We start from the raw sequence: 19,098 nt of genomic DNA, 5'->3' as shown, positions 1-19,098 counted from the left end.
AAATTATTTTATTATTTTCTTGTCAAACGTCGTTTTAATTATTATATGCTTTTACGTACATAACTTTTTATGAATGATTGATGAATTTGCATAATATTATAATTTATAATCATACACACGCACATACAAAGTGATTATTTACATATGAAAAATATATTGCACCAATTATTCCCTTTTTCACATCAGCTAAAATAATAGGGTCAAATTGAAAATATAATAATATTTATTTTATTATACGCTGTACGTTAGATACAATAATAATATTAATACAATATCTCAATTATCTGTTTTTTTCTATTTAATTATCCTTGTATTACTGTACATTTATCTATTTATACATAAATCTTTCATGTAAGGATCTATGATCTTCTAAAAATACTCTTCTCATATTGAAAGAAGACCAATGAGCCTTAATTAACAACCACTATAATATTAAGAGCGCTCAGATCTGTCGCAACATTTTCCGCTTACTTACAGAGTATTCGTACCACCTTATACAAAGATTAGTTCAATTAGGAAAAACGAATAAGAAGAAATCAATATTTTTTATACAGCTGCTAAAAGTTTTCTCCTTTAACTCCCTGTTAGAGGTGGGACAGTTCACATGTATACTTATAATTATAATTAAAACTTTACAAAAGATACTGGTTTCAATTGTTGCATTAATTAAAATCTTACATAAAATTCCTTGTTAAATATTTATCATTAGATTGACCTCAATATTAATAAGAAGGCTATGCCGACGAGAGTGAGATCCACACGTAGGCACACGCAGTAATCAATCTGAAATTTTCTTATGTGCTATGTAAATTTTTCAAAATCGACAGTACACGTTCCTAACATTACATGAGCTTACTTTCATATTTTTTCTGGTGCAAAACAGGAGAATGGAAGATAGTTTATTTTCTTTATAAATCGTACAACATGCAAGTACTATTTTTTTCTTTGAAATATACCATTGTATTCAAAGTGTTAAGAAAGTACAAGAGCTTCTTTTTCTTTGCAATATTACTGCTTTGAAACGTACAATTTTCTTTTTAATAAGTTCTTCCGTTCATGGTTGCTTTATGTAAACAAAAGTTCGGAATAAGGAGTGATTGGCTCTACGTATAATGTACAATTCATTGTTCGAATTGTTGCTAGTATTCAATCATTCAGTCAAAATATTATTAGTTCTTTATTCTTAAAAACGGTCATAAATTGATTAAAAAAAAAGTTCTTCAATATGTTAAACACAAGATTATTCTCTTAAAACGTAATAGGCAAAACGTAATCCAAGGCGAAGTCGCATTGTTATCATGATGTTACGATAAAAAAAGAAATCCATAGGATTTATATTATCATACTTGGTGCATTCGATAATATTAATGTACTCCATCAATATCGTGCTTGATCGAAGTTCTTTTGATTACGATCACATATTAACAATTTATTTTTGCTTGCTGAACACCTTCATGAGCACATATTGCTTTTAACTGCGATGTTTCCGCGTGTACGAGTTATCGATCGGCATAATTTTTTTACTTACGGCGATGAAAGTGAAATATTACAAAATGTGTTAATGTAATATATGTATATAGTATGTATACATACATACACATATATATAATATATATATTCATTCATTTATTTATATTTATATGTATACCATGTAAATAAGGGATGAGTTTGTCTTGTTTTAAGAAGTATCTTTCTTTGAGTAGTATGTACAATTGGGTTTTCTTTCGGAGTGTCTTTCAGTTCCATTTAAAAAGGAAATAATGCCACGCTATAATGGTATCTAAGGCTCCCATTAATGGACGAGTAAAGGATACAAGAGATAAGATCCTTACACGCATAATCATAGAAAAATCTTATATACTTTTAACGAAGTACTCGTAACGGGTTCCTTAGAACTTATTTGGCATCTACAATAAATAAATAACAAACCATTTGTTGGGCCAAGCGTTGCACAATTTCCATAATACAGTTAAAGTTGTCAGAATTAATTCAAACACCTTCTCCATAATCGCGATCACCTACATTGATTCGATCAGGGGCTGCAGTTACGCTAAAGCCAAGAATTCTATTATCAACTTTGTACATTTTTCCCTTCTTTGGCTTCTTTGACTTTCCCTGAAAGATTATATTAAGCACTTAGGCGTTTGTAAAACATATCATCCGTCATTACCAGATTTTATTACATCTACTCAAGATACCTTTACTTCCTGAAATTCCGTGGGTGCATTAGGATTAACAGCAGGCGCTGGTTTGCACAAGTCATCCGCTTGTGCTTGAGGTCGTTGGGCCGATCGCCATTTACTACGTTTTTCTAAAAATTGCTTTGCGAATTCTGAACTTTGTTTGTTATCGCCAAGATAATCTCGAACATATTCTTTTACTTCGTACGCAGACTCAATATCTCGCAAAAATCCAACAAACGTGGGAACTGTGTACACGTAAAATTTGCTAATTAAACCATTTATAAACGAAACAAAAATACGTACGTGAAAGAGTCTCTAACTTACTGTCTACAGACACCTGTAAACCACTTAGGGCTTTGTTGCACCATTGTGTGAAATCATCTGTCTTGGCAGTGTTTTGTTCAAATAATTTCTTAACCAATTCCTCTTCTCGTTTATTCTTACTTTTATTTGTTTTATTACTTTGTTGCTGTTGTTGATTGGCAGTAAGAGCTTTTACTGTAGTAGTTTGTTTAACAGATTGCTTTACGGCCGTAGGTTTAATTGGCGTAGGATCGTCCCAAAAACCACTGGTACCACTATTATTCGACCAAACTTGATTATTATTAGAGCTACTTGAATTGGCCCAATTCAAACATTGAGAAGCAGCACCCCATATTCCAGCGTTTTTCAGTACGTTCATCGATTCTTTCTGTCCCGCCTTCTCTTGGCGTTCCCTTTCTTGCTGCTAAAGTGTCAGCAATAATAATTAGCAAGATATGATTATCATTTAACAATTGTATTTCTTTTCTTTACTTTTATAGGAATGTAAAAAAGTTCATGAATTTAACAACAAAATCTCAAGGCAAATGAAAAAATATATCAAAATTAATATACGATAGCATAAGATATGGAAAAAGTAATAAGTACCTTTACCTTGGCGATCCTTTCTTGCTCTTCCTGTTGAATCTGTGCGAGACTCTTTACTGGTACAGATTTTGTAGAAGCTGTAGCCTTCTCTGCCCATTTAAATTGCAATCTTTTAGAAGAGTCCATTACTGATGCTTCTTGAGCTGTTTCTATGGCTTTCTGCTGTGCTAATTGTTGTTGCATCATTTGTTGAAATCGTTGCTCTTCCTGAACAAACATTTATAGCTATTGGTATATAGTTTCTACAGGAATAGAAAAATTTCGAAGTATACCGCTTTCTTTTCTCGTTCGAGTCTTTGAATCTCAGCAAGTGAAGCAGCAGGAGTAGCTGGAGCTGGTGTACGAGGCGCCTGTGCCCATGGCGCTTTACTTCGTTCTTGTAATCTACGGAGTGCATCCGCTTCCCGCCGTCTCTGTTCTGCTCGCCGAGCTTGTTCTTCAGCTTCGGCCTGCTTACGTGCCTCTGCCTCTTTTCTACGATAGGAAAAGTAGAGAAATAGGTTTCATTAACTCCTTTTTTTCAAATAATTAATATTTCACAAATATACATAATTATTTGCAAAATATACCGCATTCTTTCCTCTTCTTGCTTTTTTTGTTCCTCCTCCAACTTTTTTCTTTTTTCTTCTTCCTTCTTTTGCTTTTCTTCCTGCTTTCTAAGTTCCTCCTTTCTTTTCTTTTCTTCCTCTTGTTTTTTCCTTAAATTTTCTTCTTCCTGCTTTCGCTTCTCTTCTCGTTTTTTCTCTTCCTCTTTACGCTTTTTCTCTTCTTTTTTCTTTCTTTCTTCCTCTTGTTTACGCTTCTCTTCTTCTTTCCGTTTTTTTTCTTCTTCTTTTTTCTTTCTCTCTTCATCTTTTCGCTTCGCTTCTTCTGCTTGCTTAGCCTGCTCTTCCTTTTTTCTTTTCGCGTTTTCTTCGTCAGCTTGTCGTTGTAATTCCTCTTGTTTTCGAAGTTCTTCTTTTTTCCTATCTTCCTGTAATCGAAGATTTTGTTCTTCCTATAACACAATAATAATTTTCAGTTTTTAATTCTTTTCTAAGCGATAAAGTAATTTAAATTTTGAAACCGTAATTACCAATATCTGCTGTTCAGTCTTTATTTCTTTAGTATGCAGATCCCATAATGATGTAGGTAATTGGCCTGGAGGTACTGCTGGTATCGGTCCAACCTGAACAGTATGTAATATATTGGCTGTATTTATAAACCTATATCTTTCTGAATGGAAATTTATTCAAACTAACACGTACTTGTGCTAACCAACTCTGTGCATTAAATTGTGGATTTATTTGTGGCGGGGGTTGTGGCCAAACGGTATCGATATGAGGTGTTTGTGGATGGCCATTTGCATTAACATTGAGTTGACGTAACAAAGATTTTATGGGATTGTCCTCTTGCGTTGCAGCTGACGTTGAATTTATGTTTGATTGTTGAAGTCCCGATATATTTTGCATACCACCCATCTGCTGTATAAGTTGTTGTATAGGATCGACCGTAGGTGGATGCGCTGTTGTACTTGAATGTGGATTTGACGTTAAATGAGTTTCTGGTTGCGTTTTAGCCTGAGGAACAAAAGATTATAGAAATTTAATATTATAATTTTTTAGAAGTATACATTCTAGATGAGATAAATTGGTACCTGTTGCATTTGAGTGAAAAGTTGCATAACTGGATTTGAAGCTTGTGACGGAAGGTGAGGTACGAATGGATTTGTAGAGATTGGCATCTCTGGAATCTCTGAATCATGAAAAACATATTGAAAGATCAATTGGTTTTGTTCTATAGGACTTAACGTTGCCCAATGCTCGGACTGAGAAAGTTTTGCTATAGCCGATGTCCGCATTTGTCTTAAAAGTAATTGTTGATTTTGTATCAATCGCATATGTTGATACTGAAGTAGAAGAATTGGATCTTCTATACCAGATTTTGATAATGCAGTCATACCAGCTGGCACTGTGTTAGGAACAGATGGTATTACCTGATCCGTTAACTAAAAGAAACAAATGAAAAAAATCTTTTTCTATATGCATTTTCTTTAACACTATAGCATTTGTTATATTCCAAAAGATTACAAAAAGATCTTGTACCTTTAAGGGAGGAATAGGAGGTCCAGGTATAAACGGTATTCTGCCACACATCTTCATTAAGTCTCCTAAAGTGCTATACCGTTCGTCACAAGTTCTTCTTACCATTAATCCTGCTGTAAAGTAACCAGCTTTACACCATTCTGCCATTTCACTGGCTAAGAATGGACCTTGAACTTCACCCTGTGGATCACGGTAAAACCATTTCTCCTGTCCATTCGTGGATGAAACTGTAGAAGATTGGTTACCAATAGAAGGCGGTATACTAGCAGTCTTCTCTCTATGATTTTCTTCATCTGCCATCAATTTTGCAACTAATGCGTCCGCTTCTTCCTTCATTCTGTCTAAATCATCTTCCGACTTATGCCTTACGTTATCCGTTTCCGCGCTATGTACGAGCTTTTGAGATTCCGTTTGCACCGGAACTTGTCTTTTCGCAGTAGTAGGAATCGGATCCAACTTTGTTTCCGTTTCAATATCTTCTTTTTTCTTTTCTTTAGTGGGAGATTTATTAGTTCCTGAATCGGACGATGGCATTTTTTCAGTCTTCATATGCTCCGTACTTGCTGCTACTGTATTTCTTTTCTGTGAAGTTTCAGACGATGTTGACGTCAAGCTTTTAGTAGCAGTATTATCCGTTAAAACTGTAATGGGCAGTTTCGTTGGAGAGCTGCTTCTCCTTTCTTTCTCGATGCATTCATTTTTATCATCGAGCGGGTGTAAGGACTTTGGTCGTTCTTTACTAACTGAACTAATTCCGCTATTGGAATTGCGACCCGCTGTTTGTCCCTGAGTTGAGCTATAAGATAAAGGTTTGCTACTAGGTTTTTTAATATTAGTAGCGCTTCCTTCGGAAACACGCCGAGTCCTTGATTCTGGAGTACCACCTGCACTAATCACTCCATCTTCATCATCATCTGAATACATTCCACCATGAAAAGCACCTGAAGCATCGAAACTTCCCCCACTTTCGCTAGGATTTTCAGTAGCCCTAAAACGAATTTCAATCATTAAACATGATTAAAATATATTTAGTTTCCTAGTAGATTATATTAGTGATAAAAACAGTTAGAAAGTCACCACTCGGGAAGATTGTCATGACTATTATCATGATGATTTGAATCCCAAGTGCGCGTTGTACGAGGGGGCGGATGGTGACTTGAATCGTGTGTAACTCTATGACTACCACGATGTTCCCATCTACTACCACTACTTCGTCCTTCTTCTCCATCTCCTTCATTTCTATCTAATCTATCTCTATCCATACTCCCACTTTCGCGCCAACTACTCCTACCTAAAATACAAATTGATTATTACATAAGCAATATTCTTTACTTAATTATACATGTGCAGAGTTGAATATACACGTTTATATACCCCATTTCCGCCAACCGTCATCGTCTTCTGTACCACCACGATGACGCCGCCAATTACTTTCCATAAGAGAACTACCACTAGCCCCACGACTTAATTCTTTTCTAGGACTAGTAGAACCATTCCATTCACCTGGATCTGAGGCCCCATTTCTTTCTGACCAACCACGTTCACTTTGCGACCTATCAAATGGGCGATTTCTTCCCTGGATATCAAAATATATTCACTGATCAATTAAAAGAATACTTCTTTTACTGAAAATAAAAAATTTTCAACCTTCTGGATATCATATTAGTTAATGACAGAAACATATTTTGCCTGCAAGGTACTTAAAAACTAAGTTCGTTTTTTTCATTTAATACTTGCATCGACATATTATCTTTCCTATAGAATGAAACAAACTACATACTTGAAATGGTTGACTGTCAATTCGTGATCCATCTCCTGAATCATCGAAACCAACGCCACGGGAATAATGAGAAGAATACAAGCTACCTCTTCCACTTCTTCCACGTCCTCCACGATCTACACTTCCACCTCTTCCTCGACCGCCATTAGTTATTCCTCCGTTCCACATCCGCTAAAAAAATTGTATGATATTCAAATGAATATATTTTTAATTTATCAAATAATTTAATATTTAATATTAATATCTAAGAAATGTATATACTATATGTATGTCAATAAATGAGAGGTGATATTTTAATTTGTAATGGATACAAAATCGAAAGAAGATATAACAAAGAATGATAATAAACTAGTAGTGATTATGTAAAATACACAACAGGTAGAAGAGTGCTATGAAGAACTGGCACAAGGGCTCCAGTGTGTTATATTTTTAGATTCAAACTAACTTGAGGCAGTTCTCAATATAGGATGTATTAAGAATATATATAAATTGCTAAATACACAATATTAATTAGCATTCTAAATAACAATTAATGCATGTGCAACCATAATATTGCAGAATGTGATACATTAACAATCATGTATAAAAAAAAGTTATTTTCTTGATACATCTACTTATTATAACTAAATTATTTATTATAAATAAATATAAATATCCTTCAAATTTCAATATAAATATCAAATTTGTGAATGCAAGAAAAGTATACATGGTTAATCACCGTTTCATCTTCTGTCATTTGTATAAGAGCCAAAGGAAGTTGAGTTTTCTCAACATATAATGATGAGAAATTTGTCAATGGTTCAGGAGGTTTACAATTACGGTCAAACAGGATCAACATTTCTTCTCGCCCATATCTATGCTCAGCTAATTGATAACGTGGAGTAGTTAAACTTGTAGTACCTCCACCACCACCGCTACTATTGCAAGTATCTCCAGACAAATTGCGCAACCTATATATTCATCATAACAAGTAAAATGTATAAGCAAAGAAATACACTGAATTAATAATTGTATTATATATATAAAACATTACAAACCATTCTGGACCAAATTTCATAGAATCCGTCATGATGATCTATTTGCTAAAAACATAATATTTCATCATAGAATAGAGTTTTCGAAAGATTATTATCATGTCGGGAATTATATTTCTAAACTCACATGTAAATTAGTTAAAAAAATATAGTAGTAAAAATAGTATGTATGATTAACAAATATTTAGTTTTTCTGTCTTAAGAAATGACACCAATAGAAAACATAATGATGTGAGAAAATATTACCTTTACCAAGCAAGTCTTATGACAATAATCACAGATATTCAAGATGAATTTAATTGGTATAATTATAGCAAATTGTATCGACAATCTTTACCTGTTGCTCGACGAAAATCGCGCAACCACGGTGATCAATAATAATTACAAGGATATGAAATGTAATGTTATCATGAAAGGCATAGAACTGGGATATATAAAAAGTATGAAGTAAAAGTGAGCGAAGGTAGAAGAGGACGGCAGACGATGGCAAAGTATTCATAAAAGTTGTGATTCTTTTGAAAATCAACCAATACCTAACAATGATTATTTTAAACGAAGAAACAACAATGTAGGAGAAGGTGTAAATATCCTATGAACATTCCAGTTCAGTGAAAATAGTACGCATTTATTTACGACATGTTCTTAAACAGACTGATTTCCGTGAGCCCAGGTGGCAACATTAACCAAACTTTTTCCGCTCATGAATGTCATAAAAGTCCATAAGTGGCCAATCTATTTCGACTAAATATCATACTGGCAATCCCGATTATTCGTAGAGCAACGAATATGAAAAAGATCGTATGATGAACGCGAAAAATACCTCACTGATCTTCGAAATTACTGAGGACAGCGATACAACACACCAATATGGCTGATAGTTTTTTTAGAATAAAGCGCATGCGGAGTTGCTGGTATACCTGATGTATTGAAAAGTTACTAGCGATATATGCTATTTTTTTAGTCACTATCAGCTGAAGATATTTTTTGATATGTATGTATCTTTATGACCTTAGAATTAACTTTCTAACTGGATCGGTACGTTAGAAGCAAAGGATTTTTTTGTATTCGTTCCTTCTTATTGTTGTTTATTTTTGACAAATTAAATTTTAACGACCTCTTTGAGATTTAAATTTTCAAAATTCAATGTCATCAAATACTGAAGTGTTATAGATATTTGTTATAATATACGTATACAATAAAAAGATATTGAAATTAATTTTTCGGATAGAGTATAATATATTTAAATTTCCTAATCATTTTAAAACTATCATGTATGACCCTCAAGCTACATTACTTTTACAGTTTTATGTCTTTTGTTGCAGCATGTCGCTTAATTTTTATAAAAATTGTACAATGATATACTGCATATTAGAAATTCATTCTATATATGTGAAAGAATATTAAATAAATAAAGATTTTTCATGAATAAAAATAGATAAAGTAGGATGCTACTGAATCAAACAAAATAATGTGGTTTTTTAACTATAATGCCATATTCTGCAACTGCCGGGGTCAAATCTTCCATGGTAAGAGTATAACGTCGATCTTTTCCTTTCGTTTTTGTATTCTGATTGGCTCCACGTGTTTTACAATGTTGCAGTGCATCGTTTGCTATTTCAGATATAAATTTTTGTGCAGCTAGTGAAACCAATCTCACTCTAAAATCGTTATACACATATTTATGAAACAGTAATCATTAAAGTTTCATTTATATATTAATCAAGCTTTTTGCAAATTGCTTACATTCTGGGATCTGTCGTATTAAAACCAGCAGTATGTAAATAATGTTCACTGATGGCGTCTGGTACCTGTTAAAAGAATCATTTGATATTACCGATTATACTATTAATAATAATGAACAAACTACAATTATAATGTTTCATTTGCCTACCGTTGGCGTATAATCTTCGAGTTGTAGTAAAAAATCCGAAAGGGGTTGTCCAGCAGATTTTGTTTCTTCATTTGCTGTGTACATAGGTGGTGTATCTCTTCCAAAATCTTCTGCCATTTCGATTTATCTTTTCCTATACGATATTAAAACATTACGTAGAAAAAATTTGACTTAGAACAAAATTCATAAACAAATAATTTTCCAAACTACAAAATTGAAATGATTTGTAAGGTACAAATTATAACCTCCGACAATAAAGGTATCAAAATTTCTTTCAGTAAATGTTTCCAGTTCTTTCAAATAAAAATCTTCTGCTTGACTCTTCTGAGTATTAATGGAAAAAGATATTCTTGAAATAATGGCACAACATACCTAAAATATCAGCGTCCCGTCCGTAAATATATATTAAAGGAATCTACATGCATATAAACAAAGAACGAGTGCTTGAGAATTCTCTAAACCGGAAGGAAACCTAGGGCCTAGGGAATAAATGTCAAGAGAATATATCGATCGATTACTCGCATTTAATTCAAATAAATAGTGCAAGTATTTATTTATTTTTCATATGATTCTTTTCTTTTCATACAATTACAATAAGTAAACAGTAATATTTAATGCAAGAAAATGCTTAAAACATACTTGATATTTAACTATTAACATAATTAATATAATAATAGAATATAAATGAATCATGTTGGTAGTGGATTTTTTAGTGTCAATGATGGAATCCAAGAATCTTTCTTCAAGTTCTCATACTTAAGTTTATTTAGTAACATACTTTGTATAACCTGTTCAGCAGTATGAGTCAGACCATAATAATCCACAAACATACCGTCTGGATCAACGAGATATATGATTATCGTATGATCAACCTAGAATATAACAGAAATAAAGTGATTTTATATTCAAAGATAGAATTTAAGCTACTTATAAGGAAGATAAATGACTAACAATATAGTCTGAATCTTGATCCTTAGGCCCATTGCTGTAGTATACTCTATAAGCTTTGCATACTTTAGCAACTTGTTCTTTGGTTCCAGTAAGGCCAAGAATTTTGTCAGAAAATTCTTTAACATATTTGCCTACAACTTCTGGCGTATCTCTGTCAGGATCCACAGAAATAAATATAGGTTGAACTTTTGTATTATACTGGGTCTCTAAAAAAGTAATTTAATGTAAAAGATGAGACATATACATTTTTTTAAATACTGTCATTTAAACCTACCCAACTTATCAACAATTTCTGTCAGTTTTTCAAGTTCATCAGGACATACGTCAGGGCAATGCGTAAAACCAAAGTATATTAAAACCCACTGTCCTAAAAAATCATCTGACTTCCATACTTTTCCTTTAGAATCAACTAATTCAAATTTTCCACCAATTGCTGCTTTGCCTAGCGCACGCCTTCTCTCACGTTCTATTTCTTTATCTTTTGATTCTTGAAGATAATACATATACATTAAAAGAACTGCACATCCTATGCTCGTAACTGCTACACTTTTCCATGTGATAACACTGTTTCTAAAGATGGATTGTTTTTTACTTGATAATGAGTGTATTTCATTAGATTTATGTAAAGGTGTAAAAATATTTATGGTTCTAACTTGTGGATAACATTGCCCAAAATTTAGTGAATGTCGAAATGCAATTGTCTGTAAATAATATTAATTTTGTTATTTTGTGTTTGTTTTGTTCTTTTATGAAAGTAATCCCATTTGAGTACAATTATTTCGAATAACAATTACTTACACTTCTAAAAGCTTGATTCGAACATCTTAAAAGAAGAAGATTTTTCAAACAAGACATTGTTCTTTGTTGCATACAATTAATTTGATCGGTTTAAAGTCATGAATAGGTTATGTTTCCGTTGTATGTTATCGCACCTGACTTTATAAGGCTATTTCAAATACTCGTTTCTTCTTTTTCCGGAAATGATTTAATTAATTAATGGGTTATATAAAAAATGAATCCTGATACATTATAGAAATTGATGATAAAATTTATTATTAGAAAATTGTTGAATTAACAAGTATTTTTTTATTCGAATCTTTTTTTATTTTTTTTTAGTATTTTGCATGTAATAAATATTTTATTAAAATAACTTGTCTTTTCTACATAAATGAGTTTATTCTTATAAAAAGGCGCACTGTTCTTGACGAAGTATTATCAAATTTTCTTCGAAATTTAGGGCAGTATTTCGAGTACAATATTTCCATCTAAATATGCAAATAAAATGTTAATTAAAGATTAATTAGTTTTAGATAACTAGCATTTACGTACTTGTTGCCTTTTCTATCCTCAAGAGTAAGAGTGTCTATTAACAACATATCCGAGTTAGAAATTATAGTCGCATCTTCGTTTTTTTCATTCTTATCTTTTTCGTACCAAATACGTGCTTCTATCGTTGATCGGTTTTTCGACAAAAATTGAAATTCTGCTGCACCAATATCGTAGAATGTCGTCGATTTATTTCTTCGAGTAGGTATCCTTGAACACATAATATTTCGTCAAAGTTATTTATAGATACATATATGGAATGAAATTTCCAAGTGCATCGCAACAGTAATGATAAATTTTTTACGAATCAAGATCGCGTATTAGCGTTATTAAAGTATATCTTACGTGCATCGAAACTTGAAATTTATTGTTGAATCACGTTCCACAATCTTTAAGAATAACATTCCCGATGTCTTTGTCACCGTTTCTGAAATTGTCACCGATGCTCTCAAAGGCTGGCCTAATAAGAATAAACAAATAAAAAATGAGTTGTAAATGTTTTACATACGAGTTGACTTTACCACAAAATGGTTCTTGATCTCTCGTGGGTAAGTAATAAATTCCTAAAGGACCGCGATTAGCTCGGTAGCCCATTTCTTGGGACCATAGCGTAGATTCCATAGGAAAACACATTCCATTCGTATACGAGATCGTTCCTTGGGGACAAGGCCAAGCAATAAATTTACAAGATTCATTCGTTGTACGTATGCTTTCCAAAAAATATGTCCAAGCTCTTAAATGACTACAAGCGATCTCTTTCGTTAACATATCCTCTGAAACATTATTATTTTTACAATTCCAAGAATTTCAAATAACTTGGATCGCGTCGGTCAACAAATATCTAATCACGTACCTTTCAAATGGCTAACAACAACAGAATTCTTCACATCCTTGCAACCTGGCTGCTCTCTACCGCCGTTCGGAAAGAAATCGATGTGACCAAGTGGCTTTAAAAGACCAAATCCATCTGCAAAGTCCTGGGATCCATCCGTATGAATCACATCTACTAACCGAGCATCGGTAGCATCTAATTTCCTGGACTTCTCTCTAACCAAATGATTTCTGAAAAAGGGTGACGCAGGATCTAGGCCTGTTATACGACCTAGAAGAATACTTTTCTTCTTGAGGATCTCTGAGGCACAGCCAGCCACATGAGCTCCGAGACTAAAGCCAATCACGTGAATGTTTTCAGCAAGAGTACCCAAATTAACAGCGTCTAAAAGGACTAGACCTAATTGCCGTCCTACGAGTTCCGTGTTCGCCACTGCTGCCGAGTAGGTCGTTGCTGCTCCTCTTGTCCAATCAAGCACTAAGATGTTCGTGTCTTCCTAATGGATATGCCACCATTTATCTACGTAAGTTGTTTTGATAAACGAATTCTCTATCGATCGACGATAAACATTCGTTTCTTGTTAATTACCAAGTCCAGAAGAGCTTGCACCAAAAGAACCGCACCAATATCGCTACCGCTTCCTTTATAGCCGTGTATTACAACCTTCAGAGATTTCGTCAAATCAAATTCTGATTGAAGAATGGATTTCAAATCATCACCATATTGAAGGCTTTTAGGGGATTCTCGTCTGGAGCGAGTGTACAATAAAAATCTCGTTTGAATTATGCTAGGATGCTCCGGCGGTCTTTTCAACGTCAAACGGGGCGGTGGATCCGCAAAGCAGCCAACTGATTCTGCAATTTCCACTTCTTTTATATTTCTTACTTAATTGGACGAATACCGCTTCTTATGCTATACATACCAAAGCAAATTTTCGCTTTCAAATGTTCAAGACCAACTCTTATTCGCCGCACCATCGCTCGACTCCTTCCAGGGAATCCTGCTGGGAAAAGAAGAGAATTTAGTTTCTCAGTGACAATCAACTATTCTTATCTTCATTAAAAGCTTGCTTACCAGCATGATTAACTTCGACGATCCAAAGAACAAGAAACATTAAAAAGACGAAGCGTATCACTAACGCGAGTTGCATCTTTCATTTGTTTTCTTCGAATCTTGGTCACATCCGATGGAGGCTATTAGCTATTTTCCTTTTCCTCGTTCTCCTATATTTGTACGTTACTCCCCTTCTTCTCTTAGGTTACTAACGCGATTTTCTATTTAATCTTCTCTATTCTACCTACAACGGAAAACTAAAGCGCAGTACAAATGGTTGGATGAATATTTTCCACCTTACTATTATAGCAAAAGTACCATCCTTTTGCGCAATCGATTTTCCGCTAGCGAGCACGCGACAACCAGTTTACTTCCTATCTCACTGAATTTATATCTGTTGTATGAATTATTATTTATTAAATAAGGATTAAATGGAACATATAGTTATTCATAATTGTCGCTCTACTTGCGGTTGGTACGTTTTGATAGCAAAGCGAATTACTTTAATAATTCTCAGTTCATCTTAGAACAGTAGAATGTGTTAAATACGTCAAATGATAGGTATCAATGGAATTTGGAAAGAAATATGCGTTGAACCAAATGCTCGGCTCACGATACTTTCTTTCAAGTCGCAACGACTATGACCTTCTTTTTCACCATTCAATATGACGCAATATTTCCAACTTTTCTCGTGTGCAAATAACGGTTTCTTCTGCATATAGAAACGTTCTACTTTCACTCGAACGATTTCACTAAAATTGTTGCGGGCAGATAAATGAAGAGTCAACTTGTTAATGTACAATCCTCGTTTACAGAAATCTATTATTGCGATGAAAATTATATAATATTATATTATATTATATTATATTATATTAATTTTATAATTATAACTATATACGTACATACGTAATATGGTTTATTATTTCATAGTAAAAGCCTATTGAGAGAAGTTTCGAAACTGGGACGAGATTTTGTAGCGAAGCTCTGATGTTCAGGAAGTCGAGAGTCGCGGACTGTCTTTTACTAAAGATCTTTTACTAAACCGGACGAACGAGTTTCACGATTGTATTTTAAAAAATAAGCTTGTCAGCGAAGATTTGCCAAGCATCTTCCGTTTACAAAATTGAACTGTAGCAATTCCTTCTTATGCATGCCTAAATATTACTCAGTAATGAATTTACCTAAATATCATCTTGCAAAAAGGGAGAAAGCAATCAGACTGCACTTTTTTATCCTAAATACCTTATTTTGTAGTTAGGAATCCTTCAAATCCGTAGCAAGTACAGTGGATCACAAAGTATTCGAGCACTCACCACCAGAGAAAATATTTAGACAACAATAAATAATAACTCAAAAGTTTTTTCTATTATTTATTTTTCTACTTCTATTTCTAGAAATGTTTGTATATTTTTATGAATAGTGAGATAAGAAGCATGCTCATTCTTCATAGTGTATTATGAATTGATACATATCAGAATTTTTCATACTTGAAAAGTTGTAACACCTGCAACATTTATTGATATTTTCCATGTTTACTTGTGTTTATCTTTAAATCGTGCAAGTAACTGATCAAAGTCGCAGATCGAAAATAAAAAATCATTGTTTTTCATCAGCTACTGTCTGCACATGCCCATTCCCTTTCTGTGTGAAAAAGAGAGAAATCTGGAGATCTATAAAAACACAAATTAGATATAAATCATATCTTGTAATATCGATAAAAGATTTATCTTCGTAGCAATTTAATAGTCAAGTGATTTATATATATATACAACATTTGATCTGATACTCGATAACTGATAACGACTTAATGCGTTACTTTGCACAAATACATCTGGGGATGATTCTTTATATAAGTCTATGAAACAATTCGAATTGTTTGAAGACGTACTGCCCACGATGATATTCAAGATATCTATTTTATGTTGCGCGTTGCCGGTGATTTTAGGAGGGCGATTTACAGGACAACAGCATGAACCAAATCACATCACTAATACCGCATTTGAGTTTAATGTTCCAACACCTGTAAGTAAATTTTATTGAGATCGTCATATAATTGCTAGTATTTACGTTGAAATAAGAGTCAGCATTTTTGCAGAAAGAACTTGCAGAAAAAGCGGGATACGTAGCCGAAACTCATCGAGTCATCACAGAGGATCGGTATATTTTGCAAGTGGATAGAATCGTAGGATCGGAAAAAATACCTCCATCTGACGATAAAATAGCTGTATTACTTCTCCATGGAGTTTTTGACTGCTCGGCTTCGTGGCTTTTGCCAGGTTCTGAAAAGGGTTTAGGTATTACCAATTTACTATTCGTCTACAGAATAAACTTTTTTAAGTGCTATCATTTGTTTTCTCTTTTCTTTCTTTTTTTTTTTGAGAAATCATCGATTTTTGGAATAGACTTACATCATGTATTTCATTTCCAAGGAAAAACAAATTTACGCTAACTTTAATCCCTTGCACTCGACTGTTCTCTTTGAAGGGACACAAAGAGATCACCGGTGATTATATAGCACAAAATCCACACAAGGTCCAAATTTTTTAAAAATATATGTTCCCTTGAAGTTTCGCCTTCGAATTGTACGAAAAGAACAAATAAAAAATTGTAGAATGTGCCGAGTGCAAAGGGTTAAATCACATCCGATTAATATTTTTCTCCAAATTTTAGGTTTCATATTATCAGATTGGGGATACGATGTATGGTTGGGTAATGTGCGTGGCAACAGGTACTCACGAAACCACTTGGATTGGACTGTTTCAGAGTCAGATTTTTGGATGTTCAGGTATAATTGGAATAATCGTTCGTTAAAATGCGTTTTGGCAATTAATACAATTTCTGCACCATTACTTCCTGATAATACAACGATTGATACTTTTGTACAGTTGGCATGAAATCGGAGTGTACGATCTGCCAGCGATGATCGACCATATCCTGGCTCAAACAAAGAAAGAGAAAATCTTTATCATATCACATAGCCAGGGTAGTACGTCATTCTTTGTAATGGCTAGCGAACGGCCAGAGTATCAAGAGAAGATTATCGCTTCTTTCGCTTTGGGTCCAGCAGTCTTTATGTCCAGGACAAACAGTCCTCTATTCCGCTTTTTGGCTCCTCATTCCAAAGATATCAATGTACACTTTAGAAGCTGCATTTACTAATTTTGATACCAAATCAAACGATGCTGAATTTTTCTCATCTTTTCGTCTTTTTACAGTTCATAACAGATTTGATAGGCATGTATGAATTTAAGCCATCGGATGAACTCATACAGATGCTTGGAACAATTATGTGTGATGAGGAAGCACTTTTGCAACCAGTATGTAAAAACATCGTATTCTTGTGTGCTGGCTTCAGTAACGAACTTAATACGGTAATTATATGCATGTGCATTCAATGTAATCATTATACAATAGTTTTCGATTTAACTTGATTCTAATTCATAGACTCTATTGCCTATTATTGTGCAATACGATCCTGCTGGTTCATCTGTTAGGCAAATCGTACATTATGGACAATTGATTAGTTCAGGTTAATATTTAGTAATATAATTTTATAAAATGTACACCCTTTTGGTTTTTTCAAATTACATCTTTTCTTCTCACAGGCAAGTTCCAGAAATTTGACCACGGCCTTATCGGCAACATGGAAAGATACGGTACGATACATCCTCCTGATTATAATCTGGCCAACGTTAAGCTACCAGTGTATTTGCATTACGGTGCCACTGATATGTTTGTCAATATTCAGGTTCGTATGCTGTTTATCGCAGTGTTTCAGTTTCTACTGAATTTTTCAAGTTTCTCTTCCCTATTAATATCTTTACAGGACTTGCATCAATTGTACAGAGCACTACCAAATGCTCAGAAATTTTTAGTTCCATCCGACGTCTTTGGGCATACTGATTTCTTATGGGGCAAGCATGCAGATGTTTGGATATACAATGAAATTTTAAGTCTCATGGAAAAGCACAAAAAATGAATATTATTGGACTATGAAGTGCAAATTATGTTAATAAGAATATGATTGACCATATATTTGGTTTTTTAATTTTAATTAATTAATTCTACAAAATTCAAGATCTACAAGATTTACAAATTAGATCAACATTCTAATCAGAAAAGTATCGAATGAATCTATTCAGTTTATAAGAACCATATTATGTGATTATAAGAATTATTAAGACATCAATTATTAATTTTGTATTACCTTATATTCTTTATATGTGTCCATACATTAAATGATCATAGATCAGCAAGAATATACATATGTATCAATTAATTAAAATATATTAATTCATAAGCTTTTGAATCATTTCCATGCTTTCAGTTGTGAATGCGTGTGAACTTTGAACATTCATAACAAATGCATTATGATTGAGAAATAATATAGGCTTCTTATATATATATTCTTATACATATATCATTACCACCTAATGACAAAATCCGCAATCACTTAGTTGCCAATCCAATACATACAGGGCGTTTCACTTAACTCGAGTACCGTAGATATCTCACTTATTATTGATAAACAAAATTTCAGAGGAAAACATTATCTGATTTGAGAGGGAAAATATAATGGTAAACATGAAATTTATCTCAGGGTCATAGACTTCGAGATTTCAAGGTTATTGTTGTTTTTCTAAGCACGATTACATACAGTCACGAACAAAAGTATTGACATACTCTTTAAAACAGAATAATATTCTTAAAATTGGATCAAACGACTTGAATTTTTTTTGATAAGTTAAAAGAATTAATCTACCGATGCGTAGAAAATAATAAAGATCACCTTTCAGAACTTTTTTATCTGTGCGTCTAATGGAAATTTAAACAACATATTTTGAAGAGTTATGTTAGCTATGTACATGTTGGAAATTTCATCGAAATCAGCTGGTGTAGAATCAAATAACAGGCATCAAAAGATAAACAAGAATCTATAATTAATAAAGTTATAAGCCGAAAGTCATAGAAAATTATAACTTCGCATCATTTTAAATCGTTCTTAGCTCATAGTCATGTTAACCGATTTCGGTGAAATTTTCAACATGTATATAA

General features: G+C 33.3%; 5 protein-coding genes across 8 annotated transcripts; 1 reads left to right on the top strand and 4 right to left on the bottom strand.

The window, feature by feature from the left end:
• Positions 1 to 276: 276 nt before the first annotated feature.
• On the bottom strand, positions 277 to 9,065 carry LOC122576386 (GRB10-interacting GYF protein 2-like). 3 transcript variants are annotated; one of them, XM_043746620.1, is made up of 16 exons: positions 8,524 to 9,065; positions 7,994 to 8,038; positions 7,675 to 7,906; positions 6,957 to 7,127; positions 6,551 to 6,752; positions 6,254 to 6,467; positions 5,177 to 6,164; positions 4,729 to 5,079; positions 4,340 to 4,651; positions 4,168 to 4,260; positions 3,662 to 4,089; positions 3,365 to 3,566; positions 3,093 to 3,299; positions 2,508 to 2,910; positions 2,199 to 2,428; positions 277 to 2,115 (listed from the first exon to the last, which is right to left on the bottom strand). In XM_043746620.1, exons 2-16 carry the CDS (start codon positions 8,023 to 8,025, stop codon positions 1,990 to 1,992), a joined length of 4,191 nt encoding a protein of 1,396 aa, XP_043602555.1. In that variant the 5' UTR covers positions 8,026 to 8,038; positions 8,524 to 9,065; the 3' UTR covers positions 277 to 1,989. The 3 variants fall into 3 exon arrangements, with proteins under 3 accessions (XP_043602555.1, XP_043602553.1, XP_043602556.1); XM_043746618.1 differs by having other exon boundaries at positions 8,811 to 9,065; XM_043746621.1 differs by having other exon boundaries at positions 3,099 to 3,299; positions 8,811 to 9,065.
• Positions 9,066 to 9,202: 137 nt separating this feature from the next.
• LOC122576399 (transcription initiation factor TFIID subunit 10-like) lies at positions 9,203 to 10,372 on the bottom strand. The gene is made up of 4 exons (XM_043746645.1): positions 10,254 to 10,372; positions 9,882 to 10,014; positions 9,734 to 9,798; positions 9,203 to 9,648 (listed from the first exon to the last, which is right to left on the bottom strand). The coding sequence occupies exons 2-4, from the start codon at positions 9,996 to 9,998 to the stop codon at positions 9,447 to 9,449; spliced, it is 384 nt and encodes a 127-aa protein (XP_043602580.1). The 5' UTR covers positions 9,999 to 10,014; positions 10,254 to 10,372; the 3' UTR covers positions 9,203 to 9,446.
• A 198-nt stretch (positions 10,373 to 10,570) lies between these two features.
• Positions 10,571 to 11,687, bottom strand: LOC122576680 (protein SCO2 homolog, mitochondrial). Its single transcript, XM_043747341.1, has 4 exons — positions 11,631 to 11,687; positions 11,107 to 11,533; positions 10,833 to 11,038; positions 10,571 to 10,753 (listed from the first exon to the last, which is right to left on the bottom strand). Exons 1-4 carry the CDS (start codon positions 11,685 to 11,687, stop codon positions 10,571 to 10,573), a joined length of 873 nt encoding a protein of 290 aa, XP_043603276.1.
• On the bottom strand, positions 11,424 to 15,294 carry LOC122576389 (pancreatic triacylglycerol lipase-like). 2 transcript variants are annotated; one of them, XM_043746626.1, is made up of 10 exons: positions 14,946 to 15,294; positions 14,065 to 14,862; positions 13,913 to 13,993; positions 13,579 to 13,844; positions 13,012 to 13,486; positions 12,680 to 12,931; positions 12,504 to 12,618; positions 12,162 to 12,368; positions 11,631 to 12,097; positions 11,424 to 11,533 (listed from the first exon to the last, which is right to left on the bottom strand). In XM_043746626.1, the coding sequence occupies exons 2-9, from the start codon at positions 14,138 to 14,140 to the stop codon at positions 12,013 to 12,015; spliced, it is 1,557 nt and encodes a 518-aa protein (XP_043602561.1). In that variant the 5' UTR covers positions 14,141 to 14,862; positions 14,946 to 15,294; the 3' UTR covers positions 11,424 to 11,533; positions 11,631 to 12,012. The 2 variants fall into 2 exon arrangements, with proteins under 2 accessions (XP_043602561.1, XP_043602562.1); XM_043746627.1 differs by having other exon boundaries at positions 13,913 to 13,990; positions 14,946 to 15,292.
• Positions 15,295 to 15,746: 452 nt separating this feature from the next.
• Positions 15,747 to 18,428, top strand: LOC122576393 (lipase 3-like). Its single transcript, XM_043746633.1, has 8 exons — positions 15,747 to 16,065; positions 16,139 to 16,337; positions 16,714 to 16,828; positions 16,929 to 17,175; positions 17,259 to 17,414; positions 17,488 to 17,572; positions 17,649 to 17,791; positions 17,870 to 18,428. Exons 1-8 carry the CDS (start codon positions 15,901 to 15,903, stop codon positions 18,020 to 18,022), a joined length of 1,263 nt encoding a protein of 420 aa, XP_043602568.1. The 5' UTR covers positions 15,747 to 15,900; the 3' UTR covers positions 18,023 to 18,428.
• Positions 18,429 to 19,098: the final 670 nt, after the last annotated feature.

The sequence above is a fragment of the Bombus pyrosoma genome, linkage group LG16 (genome assembly GCF_014825855.1).
Source record: "Bombus pyrosoma isolate SC7728 linkage group LG16, ASM1482585v1, whole genome shotgun sequence".
NCBI classification, from domain to species: domain Eukaryota; kingdom Metazoa; phylum Arthropoda; class Insecta; order Hymenoptera; family Apidae; genus Bombus; species Bombus pyrosoma.
This window is presented reverse-complemented; position numbering and strand designations above follow the sequence as displayed.

Coding starts and splice junctions, on each gene's coding strand:
- LOC122576393 (XM_043746633.1), top strand. CDS start 15,901: ATGAAACAATTCGAATTGTTTGAAGACGTACTGCCCACGATGATATTC. Junction 16,338..16,713: donor AGGTTCTGAAAAGGGTTTAG/GTATTACCAATT, acceptor TCCAAATTTTAG/GTTTCATATTATCAGATTGG. Junction 17,573..17,648: donor TGGACAATTGATTAGTTCAG/GTTAATATTTAG, acceptor TTCTTCTCACAG/GCAAGTTCCAGAAATTTGAC.
- LOC122576399 (XM_043746645.1), bottom strand. CDS start 9,998: ATGGCAGAAGATTTTGGAAGAGATACACCACCTATGTACACAGCAAAT. Junction 9,799..9,881: donor TCGAAGATTATACGCCAACG/GTAGGCAAATGA, acceptor TTCTTTTAACAG/GTACCAGACGCCATCAGTGA. Junction 9,649..9,733: donor AATACGACAGATCCCAGAAT/GTAAGCAATTTG, acceptor TAACGATTTTAG/AGTGAGATTGGTTTCACTAG.
- LOC122576386 (XM_043746620.1), bottom strand. CDS start 8,025: ATGACGGATTCTATGAAATTTGGTCCAGAATG. Junction 7,907..7,993: donor ATGAAATTTGGTCCAGAATG/GTTTGTAATGTT, acceptor ATGAATATATAG/GTTGCGCAATTTGTCTGGAG. Junction 3,300..3,364: donor TCGAACGAGAAAAGAAAGCG/GTATACTTCGAA, acceptor ATGTTTGTTCAG/GAAGAGCAACGATTTCAACA.
- LOC122576389 (XM_043746626.1), bottom strand. CDS start 14,140: ATGCAACTCGCGTTAGTGATACGCTTCGTCTTTTTAATGTTTCTTGTT. Junction 13,845..13,912: donor GAAAGCGAAAATTTGCTTTG/GTATGTATAGCA, acceptor TGGAAATTGCAG/AATCAGTTGGCTGCTTTGCG. Junction 13,487..13,578: donor TGCAAGCTCTTCTGGACTTG/GTAATTAACAAG, acceptor CATATCCATTAG/GAAGACACGAACATCTTAGT.
- LOC122576680 (XM_043747341.1), bottom strand. CDS start 11,687: ATGTCTTGTTTGAAAAATCTTCTTCTTTTAAGATGTTCGAATCAAGCT. Junction 11,534..11,630: donor CGAATCAAGCTTTTAGAAGT/GTAAGTAATTGT, acceptor TATTATTTACAG/ACAATTGCATTTCGACATTC. Junction 11,039..11,106: donor AGAAATTGTTGATAAGTTGG/GTAGGTTTAAAT, acceptor TTACTTTTTTAG/AGACCCAGTATAATACAAAA.